At 33.4% G+C, this 12,761-nt stretch overlaps 1 protein-coding gene across 2 annotated transcripts; it reads right to left on the bottom strand.

Moving 5' to 3' along the window:
* Nucleotides 1–713: 713 nt before the first annotated feature.
* Nucleotides 714–11,535, bottom strand: btc (betacellulin, epidermal growth factor family member). Of its 2 annotated transcripts, none has more exon segments than NM_001044764.4 (6): nucleotides 714–1,562; nucleotides 6,809–6,936; nucleotides 7,022–7,168; nucleotides 7,252–7,369; nucleotides 10,510–10,614; nucleotides 11,283–11,535. In NM_001044764.4, coding segments are annotated over 5 exon segments (537 nt in total). In that variant the 5' UTR covers nucleotides 11,323–11,535; the 3' UTR covers nucleotides 714–1,562; nucleotide 6,809.
* Between the last annotated feature and the right edge of the window lie 1,226 nt (nucleotides 11,536–12,761).

Genomic DNA, 12,761 nt, shown 5'->3' with positions numbered 1-12,761 from the left:
CACAGGATTCCTGTCGTTCTCCGGGTCTCTCCAAACCGAGCTATTTATGGCTGCGCTGAAACATGAGGCCAGTTTCTATTGGCATAAGCGCAGACTAAGACCAAACCTGGATGTAATAAAAGACAAGGCGGTTCTTCAAAGCTTTATCTATAACCATAAAGGTTAAATAATCCCAAAGAATGGATGTTTGTAACCAGAGCACAACACAAACAATAAAGGAGATTGAACATTTCTTGGAAGCAAGTTTATTCCAGCTAAGTGCCACTGCACACAACATAGACATTTTCCACATAGGTGTGAAGAAATGAAGGGTTTGTGTGTCACATTTACCTTGTTTACCTTGTTGTCAAACAAATGAAGATCTTTTCTTAATTTTCTGGTATTATTTGTAATTGCATGCATTTTCCTAAATTGCAGCATGTTTAGCTCTCTTGGTCACCGTATGAAAGTGCTCACGCTGGACCTAGAGATTGGTTGAATGGATTTTTAAAAATGCTAAAACTCAACTGTTTATCTCTAGGGGAATTGTAAAATGCCTATTTTTAAAACAATTGGAGGGTTAGTTAATTTTTTTTTTTTTTGTCGGGCTTTTATGTAAGATGTGTTTGCTTTTGCAAGATGTGAGTGTTGTTGTTGCTGTGTTTTGTGGTTGTGTAGAGAAATTCTTAGTTTTGAAAAACTGTTGGAATTTTGATTTTAAAAAATTGAAATACTGTCATTGATAATAAACATTTATTTATTAAGACATGTTATAGTATAAAGTAAATAAAGCTTTGCATTTGAAAATTTTAGATTTAACAATGAATGGTAAGTGCAACTCAACAACAACAAATACAATGTTTCCAAACAATGCTTAACAAAACACAATAAATTCCCTTTATTTTTGAAACTAATTATTTTTGATAATGACCAAATATAAGACTGAAAACCTAGCTAATACTTCTCGCTCTATAAAAACTTTTCATGAAGACAAAAACATGTATATATTGTCACATTAACAGACTTTAGTTTTTTCTTTATTTAATAAAAATATAGTTCAACACAAAAAAAAAATCATTTCTTTACACATGCTAATAAATAAATCAAACTTAAGAGGAGATTTTGGTCCAGAATTGTCGGAAGAACTTCTTTCAAAAACTGTTAAAACTAGAAACATTACTAATTATTCAACCTCACCAAATCTAACGTACTGTAACTTTGTTTCATAACCTGTGTTTCATATGCAAAATAAACACATCTCAACCAACTAAGACAGACTTTGTTTGTATTCAGCATATTGCACACCACCTCCTCATATTTTTTTCAATAATGATACGCTTTCACATTTAAAGCCATCGTGAAGCAGTGAGATCCTTTTCTACTGGAAAGCATGAATAAAGTGGCATGAAGAATGAGGTAAACAGTAGCAGAGGGGATGGCAAAGGTTGCCTGACACACTATATCACCCGAGTTCATTGAAAGTCCACTCAGGATTACAGTAAATCTCTGCTTTCATCACTCTCCAGAAGAAGTCCTCATTTCCAGGCCATTACCAAGCCAGGCAGGATCACTTCACTGTATCGCTGAAACAAAAAGACAATTAGAGCCATCTATTTGAGCTAACAGTTGATCTGACTGCCTGGCAACCAAGGTCTGAACAGCATCACAACAGCCGCACATGTCAAACAGACGCTTTGCTTATTGTTTCCATACTTCTCTTTATAGAGCTCGCTGTGTACTTCGAAAAGGCTTTTACCGTCAACTCAGAAAGGATGTTAATGTCCTTGTACGGCTGTGGAAAGGCTCTTGTTTTATAGACCTTGAGTGCGGATCATTTCCTGAAGGAAGCAAGTATTTCATTTGATAATGAATAAGCTTTTAAGAACCAAAAGACAAGTGTTTCTGAAGGTGGGTGAGAAAAAACGAAATAAAAACAAGGAAACTGGTGTTAACTGTCCATTCACATCAAGGACAATCATTAAATCATTATGAAATTCAAGAAATAGGAGAATCTACACTATGTGAAAATAATGAAATGGAGTAAATATGTTGTTCAAAATCATTCCTAGAGTTAGTTTTTCTCCATCTGAAGAGTGTTGAAAACATTGACAGCCAATCAGAATCCATCTAGAACAGGCAAGGTCATGCTGCAGTTTAGCTCTAACCCTAATCAAACACATCTCCCTGTAGCTTAAGTGATCTTAAACACTGCAGCTGTGTCCAAAACTGTTCACTTATTCACTAATCCATACATAGTGTATGACAGCTGAGTGTACTATATATATATATATAGTGTCAAAGTTTTGGTCCCTCCAACAGTTTTGGTGTTTTAGCAAAGTTTTAATGAACTTCCAGATATAAGACTGATCTCTACATTAAGATATAAACAGATAAAAAATGATATGTACACAAAATTGAGAAAAACAACACAAAAAAAAGGCTCCTGCTAGCAAAACACAGTATTAAGTTCATCTTCTAGTTTAAGAGTTTTTTCTGCTTTATGTCCTGTCAAGGCAATCCCATACTGCCTCTATAACACTATATTAAAGGTCCCCTGAGGTGCTTTGAAATATGCGTTTTTGTTCTATGTTTAATGTAATCTCAACCAAAACACGATGTGAGGGTGGGACAGTGTAGCTTTTTTCTCTTTTAAAAAAAAACAGCCAATAGTGTTTCGTTTTATCAGCGCTCTGCTCAATTAAAAGCAAATGATAAGAGTCTGGAAGGGGGAGGGGCATGTCAGATATTAAAGAGCATTTGATTGGTTATGAGAATCGAAACTGTAGTATGAGGTGAATATGAGAAATAAAACCATTGATCAATTCAGGCGGAAATGACAAACTACAAGCTTTACATTGTAGTATACATTTATATATGTTCTTAATGTGAATTTTAGCATTGTTTTGGGGCACACTAACATATACATATTAATTAGATTAACTATGCAGGTGTAAGATTTGAAATATCACAAATATTTTGATGTCTTTGACAATTCAAACATGAGCTGAAAACAAAGACAATTGACTCCACAACCCAGCAGGCGGGAATGCAAGAAAGAACCAGCTCCCCCTCCATTTACAATTAAAATCCCTTTGTTCAACCACCCCAACTCACACAGTATGGTCATTTCAAAGTCTGAAAGTTATATATCAGCCCAAGTGACTTTATCTATCATGTTTGATATCATTTGAAATGTCTCAGTGCGACTGGTACAATGATCTCATTTCCTCAGAAATAGACATAATCAAAATAATAAATATATAACTTCAGGTATCTGAAGTTACGCTCCATGTTATGTATATTTTGAAGTCAGGTGTGCATCTTTTAATCTTGGATTTATCTTTGAGAATTTGATGTTTTGTATTGATCGTTTATGAATTGACTGAATGAATTGGCGTAATACACATTTACCTGGCTAATAAATTGTTATGTTTTGAATTATTCAAACAGAGTTGGTGTTATTATCTCTAGTAGATTACGTTAAGTCCATAGCACCAAAAGCCCCAGTACAGATTAGTAACGGACAAAACACGATAGATGGCGCAGCGTGGCACGTTATACGATGTTTTTAGAGATCTGACTAACACACTGACATTAATTCATGTATACTTTAAAAGGTTATCTAAGGGGATAGACCTTCATCTGTTAAACTTATAATACTATTTGGATAGTATAGTGATTACTCAAAGTTACTAATGGTTTAAATACAACTGGTCCACTTATTTTTATAGTAATGATCATTATATGACTAAATAGCTCTGTTCGAATTAGGAGGTAACAGCTCTATGGGGACCGCATAAAAAATATCCTAATCTGAGTAAGTAGGGTTCTGCCTTTTTAGGATAGCGGTCAATCGCCACTGTTTAGTGACCAAGACTTACATGCTTGCGCTTTAGAGATTGTATACTCGGCCGGTACAAGACTCAGGATATTATAAAAATTTGAATGAACGAGAATAACATAAAATAATGAACCGAAGAGAATATTCAATCATAATCTAAAATAATGTTAAAGGAAACAGAATAATCTTATCAATGTTTTATAATTGGAGTCAGATAAAACGAGGATAAATATATCAATATTCTAAACCACCTCATACTAAAATTAGAGTCAGATATGAGTTAAGTTTAAAGTAAATCAACATTGTGCACTGGAAAGACCGAACATGCAGTGAACTTTATGCCACCAGTGGACACCGTCATAGGACCAACTGGCTGGACCTTACACAGGATAGGGTAATTAAGCAAGTTATTCTATAACGATGGTTTCTTCTGTAAACTATCGAAAAAAAAATAGCCTAAAGAGGCTTATAATTTTCACCTTAATATGTTTGTTTTTCTAATGTTAAAAATGCTTTTATTCTAGCTGAAATAAAACAAAATAAGACTTTCTCCAGAAGAAAAAAATATTAACAGACATACTGTGAAAGTTTCCTTGCTCAGTTCAACATAACTTGTGAAATATTTAAAAAAGAAAAAAATTCAAAGGGGGGCTAATAATTCTGACTTTAACTGTATTGTTATAGTAATATATAGTCACTGCTCTTGGTGTGAATGGACCTGAACACCTTTGTTAAAAAAAGTCATTAAAAATTAAATGTTCATAACATCATGCAGTTTTATATAAGGGAGAGTAAATGAGCCATAAAATGTTTCTGTGTACGTTTTTGTTTTAAATATGCATAAAGGAAAGCTAGTTTAAAATAACACTACAAGAGTGCTGTTCCCAAATATCAGCCCATTATAAAATGGCATTGATGTCAGTGAACAGGAAGTTAGAATTAGGTTACTTGTCATTTCTAGTTTAGACTCGCTCATATTTTCAGGTTTTGCTCCATTTCGCCAATGAAACTAATCAAACGCAGGACCACTGCATGTCTCAAAGCAACACGGTCATTATTTGTAAATCAGTAGTTGTTTTTATGCACATTATGAAGTATCAATTTATTTTAATTCACAATTTCTATAAAGAAATATTTACTTTCTATGATGCTCATGCTTATAATTAATTATAACTTTATAAGATTGTATAAGATATAGAATTTATAATTGAGTTATAAATAATTAGAAGAATGAGCTTCATAGAAAGTGATACAATTTTTTTCTTTTTTACACTTGCTTGGGGTTGTTTTGGACCTTTTCTTTGCAAGAAAAAAATGCAAATGATAAGAGATGGAAACACATTTGTAGAATAAACTGACATAGCAAACATTATACTCACGTGAGCCCATTATAGTTGCTTTGTTTACTGTTGGTTAATAGGTTACCATTACTACAGTCAGACACTCCTAATTTGCACTTCATTCATGCAGATTCACTACATGTTAGAATGGAATCCCAGCTAATGATTCAGCCACTCACTGATTCAATGATTTTCATAGGCCTATATGTAAAAGTATCTTATAACTTTTGTAGAACATTTATTTTAGCAGCAAGTTATTAAAAAAGTTGCTTGATAATAGCATGAAGAACTAGACTGCACTAGTCATGCTGTTTGTTTGAAGAAATGACTTGTTAAAGCTGGGACACACAAAGCCAACAGCAAACAAATAGTGCAGATGAAATCTAACTGTGTTGTTGCTTTACATCTGCTTGTGCCAGGACCAAAAGCTGCTCATGAACACACCAAATGGATGGCGGCTGAGTGATTCGAGAATGTACATTCTGTGCCAGCATGGGATGAGTATTCTGTTCACAACGGGAAACTAAAACTTCCACATGCAAAGTGTAAACAAAGCAGTGTTTAGTACCAATAACTCACCACAGAGGGATTCACTCCTGCAATCAGGTTATCTTCCATCCATTCCATATCCGTTTCCAAACAAAAAAGGAAAACTAAGAAAAGATTTTTTTTCTCTTTTGCTCACAAAAACTGAAAAAAAAACAAGATTTTGGCTTGATTTTTGTTTTAGGGTAGAAAAACCGATAAAAGCCTTTAAAATACATTTTGCACATGTAGGTGTGCTGAAACTGCTTTTTTCCACTGATTGGTCAACCAAATCTGAGCTCATGACGTTGCTCTTTTTTTGTTTTCTGGGAGCAAAAGAAAAACCAAAAAAGACTACTTTCTGAGTTTTCCTTTTTTTGTTTAAAAACGGATATGACATGGACAGAAGATACCCTGATTGTCTGATAATCTAATATTCGATATTGTTTGCAAATATTTGAGAAATTTTAAGAAATTAAAAAAATGTGAAATTGTTTATTTACTAAGTCACTTTACTACTTCACACTCACGCTCTGATTCGTTACTGAATAATCTCTTCAACTGACACTGATTCGACATGCTGAATTGGGCCAATGAACTGACATCAATTTGATGAGTGGAACACATCAAACCAACTAGCTGGACCATCACTGACCGACAAAGCCCAACAGCAGACTGTCAGCTGGGTGTGTCCTGGCTTTTATAATAATTTGTGCAAGCTCTGATAGCTGCATTGCATGTTGTAATAAAAATAATTTGTATGTTGTAATAGTTTTATTTAGTATGTTAATAATAATAATAATAATAATAATAATAATAATAATAAAACTAATAATTTGTATGTTATAACAATAATAAAAAGCAATAATTTGCATTGAATGCTATTTTAAAAATAAATATTATCTCTAAACATTTAGAAACCAATAATTAATCTCTGAATTGATTCAAAGTGCATTATGTTCTATTTTGTATGATTTTGTCTAGGTATTACGTTGCAACCTGATATCTGATGTAAAATCCTGTAAGCATTTGAGAACCCCTTGTTTACATGATCTGAACAGTAATAAGCCTTAACACACCACGCCGTTCATGTAAATTGAATGAAGCAGGAGAAGAAACTCACTTCATACAGCATTTGTGTTGGATGTGTCAGCTGGAACCCCTTCATGTGCGTTTAGCGGAGTGTGCTTGTCATCTTCATCAATTGTTTGCTTCTTTCTCTTCTTTTTTCTACATGGTCTATATCGTTTACTGCCAAACAAAACACAAAGAACAATACACTTAAAAGACTTCAGCAGGTAGGAAGAAAATGCTTTACAATTATGCATCTACTCACTGTGTACAGACGCAAATGAAAATGATGAGCAGAATCAGAAACACCAATCCTGCGACCACACACGCAATGACTATTTTCCTCCGCTCTCCGACATGGAAATCAATATCAAGATATTCACACCTTGATCCAATATATCCTTTTTCGCATCTGTGCAAATATAAACACAGTACAATTATTTAGCATTTTCTTGAGCTGTGATTGTTCGAATGCTGGACTGGTCAAAGTCTCACCTGCATGACGGCGTGTTCTGCTCCTCTATGAAACGGCAAACACCATGAATGCAGAAATGCTTGTATTCTTTTGGACAGGCAGAGAAGTGTCCACTCCATTTCTGCTCATCTTTTGAATCTGTAGAAGGGTCAAAGATAAAAAAAAAAAAACGTTTTTTTATGCAACAAAACAAAAGTGCAATACATCCTTCTTTTCATATTTGCAGTGCAATTTTATTTATTTGAGAAATTTTTGTCATTAAAAAATTAACAGGGCAGTATTAATCTTAAGCATAATTAAACTTTACACTTCCACAGTCTTTCAAACTATTAGTTTAAGGTCATTTGTGGCTTTTCAATGATTATTTATATTATAAAACTTATGATCATCTATCCTTTTATATACATTTTATGGGTGCAGGTCAAAAGTACAAAATAAATCTTCCATAATTTAACGTTTTGTTTTCACAAAAGTCATTTAAAATGCAACAAAAGTAAATACTTGCATTTAAAATGTAAATATATAATATAATTTTTGTGAATTCTATTTGTTTTGGATACTCGCCTTTGACCTGATTATTAAAATGATTTAATCTTTTTTGCCATTTAAATAAAAGAAAACATTAGCTAAGGATTATATTAAATATGTATTATTGTGAATTTTTATTCCTAAACAGGCAGGTGTAAAAAATGATGAACAAAAAAGACACTTCATGTAACTTTTTATATAAACTTGACCCCAAGTTAAACATATCCAAGTGTTTTTTATTGATTTATTAAGGATTTTAGGAGTTATGGGACATTCTACCAGAAAAGTACATTATCTCTGAAATAAAAACATAAAGACAGTGAATAAAAAAGTATTTCATCCTAAAAAAAGGTCTAAAATTGACTGATGGTTGATTTCTGTGAGTTGTTCTGTAAAGGAATATGCCATTCAACTGGTTCTCAGATTGTTTTTCTATTAAAAATATTTACAAATTTACAAACTCTGTCATTGTCCTTGTCCTCAGCTTAATTAGACCTACAACTTTATTTATTTTGTTATGCAAAAAAAAAATAATTTAGAAAAAAAATCTTTGAGAGCTTAAGTTGTTATTCAATCAATTGAATCAATTGATGAAAAACATGAAATTATAAATAAATTCTTCAAATAAATACTATTTTACAATTGTCCCCTTGTTTTCCCGTGTCAGTCCCGTCACAATTGGAATCAATTTAACATAAAATGTGTGCAACAAACCTTTGAGGTTATGACTCACTGACATCACTTGACGGAGAAGAAGCAGACAGTGTTCAAGGATGCGTTCTATTATTGAATTGTATGATTTTATGCTCGTTTTTGTATGATTTCTTTTGAGGATAACAAGCTTAAAGGTCAGGGCCTGTCACATTTTATAAGGAAAATGTACGTTTCTAGTAGAATGTCCCTTATATTTCCATGGATAAATTGCCTTAATAGCATATTGACTTTTTTTTCAATGTGGAAGTGTGCTCGTTTTTGCGATTGTTTTAGAACTTTCGATTTAGCTGCCTATGGGAGAATTCATTAGAAATAATAAACGTCAGAAAACAGACCAACTACTTGCTCTACAAACAAGTGTTTGCATGATAATACAGACAAAGCAGAATCATATAATAAGAAAATGTCAGTTTGCAACATCAAGCTGTTTTCAAAAAAATGAATGAAAGTGAACCGGAAGTCTCGAGCCAAACACAGCTGTGCACACTCGTACGTGAAGAATAAGGTGAATAAAAAAGGACCAAGTCATTATGATCATTTTAAAAATGTGATTCTGGCTTCCCCTCTTATTTTAAAACTTGCCAAAGATGTTTAATTACTAACTTTAAACAGTGTCAACAATAGACTTCATCTAAACCGAGTAATTATCATTTTTGTTCATGATTGTTACAAATAAAAAAAATAAGTTATTTTAAAATATTAACTCTGAATGAGCACTAAATGACTGCAAAATGTTAAACTAGCAGAAGTGAGCATACAAATTAAATATTCAAAAAGTCACCTAACTGATAAATTGAAATATTAAATCAGCTAACATTATATTGTGGTATTGAGCATCTCTTAAACCCATAGCAATGTAACCACAGTTCAACTAGTTAATCAGAGTCTTTTTCCATAACTTTTAAGACCTCATAATCACTTTAGGTTTCAACCAGAAACACTAGCGAGATTTTAACTTACAGTATATTTACTAAATATTATTGTAAGAAATGAATCCAAAACTAAAACATGATTCACATACTGAATAAAAATCTATTATATCTAGCTATTTCAGCAGGTTGGCGCCTATAGAACTGCAGAAATAATGGTGTTGCCTTGGTTTCTGCAGTAAACAAAGCAGGATGATGTCAAATCTAGCAGGAGTTTATTGATTTTATAAACTACACAGCATCCAGATATTCTCAGATTTAATTTAGGCAAACTTTAGCATACAATGCAGAATCAAAAATGATATAAAATTGCAAAACAGCATTTAAGACTTTTTAATACTTTTTAAGGGCCTTAAATTTCTCTAAGTTGATTAATCAACTTTTAGTACTTTTTAAGAACCCACGGACACCTTGTATAACTCATTCACAATATTATGTCACTAAAAAAAGCTAATTGTTAAGGCCAAGCGCAGTTCAAAGGATTGTGTCAGAATGTTCTACAAACACTGAAACCTGAGCTGTGACTTCAGAATGAACTAAAAGTTGAATGGGAAAGCATCTAATTACCACCTCTGGCCACACGCAACATGATCTGACTCAGTCATAGGGGATTTACCTGCTATACAGACATGCTAAACTCGAGCTTGAAAGCAAATAAAATTAAATAAAAATTTTTAAAAAGAGTTTGAAAGTTACCAAGAAGCTGAATTATTACCATAAGAGTGCACTTTTTCTTTGTGAATAGATTACAACGCCCTGCATGATAAGCAATTGAATTTGAAAGATTTTTTTCCCCTAGTGATCAAATAACTCAAACAGCAAAACTTCAAGCTTTCAAAAGGATTTTTTTATTTTAATATCCTATTTATCTCTTCAGCAGGTGGTCACGCTATCAAACCTTTCATGTCATGCCCAGGGGAAACCCATTTTTTACAACACAACAGGGGGAAAGACCGTGTTACATCTCACGTCTTCAAAGTCAGTGGTAGTCAGACTCACCACAGCTTTAGAAAATATGCTTTTTGCATCTTTGAAAAAGCAGAAAAACATTGCAGGCATGATTAACTATTTTTGAGAAGCACATGTAGGGGCGATTTTGACATTTACCTGTGCAGTTGCTGCTGTTTGCATGGTGCTCGCAGGACACAGTCCTATTCGCTGGGGCTTTTGTGGCATTCCATTCAGCCTGGGAGTGTTTGCATAGGACAACAGCTGAGGATAGACAACAAACAAATCACAGGTGGCACCATGCATGCATGTATGTGGCTTTAGACTGCCTTGCAGGATTCCAGGCAAATGCTATACTGGATCATGAAGGCCTTTTGATTGTGGTTACACTTTAAAAACCCTCCCACTGATATTAACCAATAGAATGTCTCCTAAAACTGAATTCCAGTGCTAAAAATAGAAGACTTCCATAATAGTAGATAAGACCTTATATACTGGTATTATTTAAACACTTTACGTAGAAAGCATACTGAAATCAATGTACTAGTAGTATGCATTGAAGTGTACTATTTCAGTAGGCTGGTACGGACTAACCTGGCCTAGTTTTAAGCTAGAAGTATAGTTATTTACTTAAAAGTATAAATTTTAGAGTACTTCCGATAGAAATTCAATACACATGGTGTACAATAACACACATCAAGATCCCAGTGCTAAAAATAGCAGTAAAAGAGAAAGAGAGTCGCGCCCACACTTTATGTCACAAGTACATTCACAAATGCAAGCAAATTAATAAAGAGAGCTGTTGAAAGACTGAAAACATGGCAAACTGGTACTACTGCTGTCTCTGGTGTTGTAAAATGCGCTCTATCTGTTTTGCAGGCGAACAAAACACAGGAAAAGGCGTTGAATACAAAACAATGACTGAATCTTACCTGAGATTATTGCAAAAATGAACCTGCGCGTCCTGTCCATTTGTAACTACGCGTGCACGTCAACGCGAAAACGTCGACCTCCGTGCTGCTTTAGATTCAGATGTCATGTCGATTATTATATTAAACGACTACTGTAACTTTTTCAAGACTTCTCAAACTTTAGCGTCTGTTTTCCTCAAGTTTAGGAGACACTGGCTGGTTGTCTAGCGATTAGTACTGAACTGTTCGTGGGAGGTGCTTGAGAGTTAACTCCGCCTTTTTGCTGTGAATGAACGTAGGTAAGTTTTAAGTATATTTGAACATACTACACACTACAATAAGTGTAATAGTAGATCAAAAGCGTAGTATTTCAGAAAAAAATGGGACTAAATTGGCCTAATAAATGTAAACAAAGAGTACACTGCAGCCTTCATGTTTCATTTGTACCTCAGTTATACTACAATTGAACATTAACTGATAGTTTATTCACTCCTTGTAGCATTTTCCCAAAATTTGCCAAACCATTTATTCAAACAAGGTCACTTTTCTTATCTTTCAACACATTTCACCTGTTTGCACACAATTTCTTTTAAAAAGATTAAAGGCATAATTCCCCCCTAAAATTGCAATTCTGTCACCTTTCACTCCTCTTTGCCTTGTTCTACACCAGTTTGAGTTTTTAAAGTATCTAGATTAATAAAGGGACTAAGTAGAAAATAAAATAAATGAATAAATAAGAAAAAAGTATTTGAGTTAGCAGTTTGTACAGTATTTGTGTGCGGTTGAGTTCTGAGTGAATTAAGAATGTCTTATGGAAACTGTGCAAAACAAACATCAGAAACTTTGCATACTGTGTGTCTAATAATGATTGGAATATGAATGTTTTTATTGACATTTTACCCACACTGTAAAACTTTTAATCAATTTCAAACACAAATGCACATTTTACTTATTTGAAATGTAGGAGGGACAATGAATATTAAGTTGACCTTCAGATTAACTTAATATTGTACGTTTATTGAGCATTTTATTCTCCTCACAAAAATATTTAGAAATCAGATAACTGCTGTCAGCCTTACACTGTAGTAAACCACCAACTGGAAACCCCTGGACTCCAAACAGTACAGCCGTAGGCAAGGAATTGCAGAAAGATTTAAAGGGAGAAAGACAGAGGCTAAACTCATGTTGAGTAAAAAAAAAAGCATTTTTTATTGAGTGCTGAAAAATCAATGACAGCGTCACACACAATCTTAAAGTGGAGAACTCAACTTTGACAACTTGTTGAAAAAACAAACAAACAAACAAATGCAATCTCAAAAGAAAAATGAAAAAGAAAAAACAAAATCTGAAAGTTTTCAAGTTGTTATTGAACCACAACTGGGTGGTCGAAATATTTCAGACAGAGAAAAAGAAAATATTTATTGCTGTCAGGTAAATATGTTCATATATTTACTGAGAGAATATTCATTTATTCATCTATCTTTTTTCGGCTTAGTCTTT

Source organism: Danio rerio, chromosome 21 (genome assembly GCF_049306965.1).
Source record: "Danio rerio strain Tuebingen ecotype United States chromosome 21, GRCz12tu, whole genome shotgun sequence".
NCBI classification, from domain to species: Eukaryota; Metazoa; Chordata; class Actinopteri; order Cypriniformes; family Danionidae; genus Danio; species Danio rerio.
This window is presented reverse-complemented; position numbering and strand designations above follow the sequence as displayed.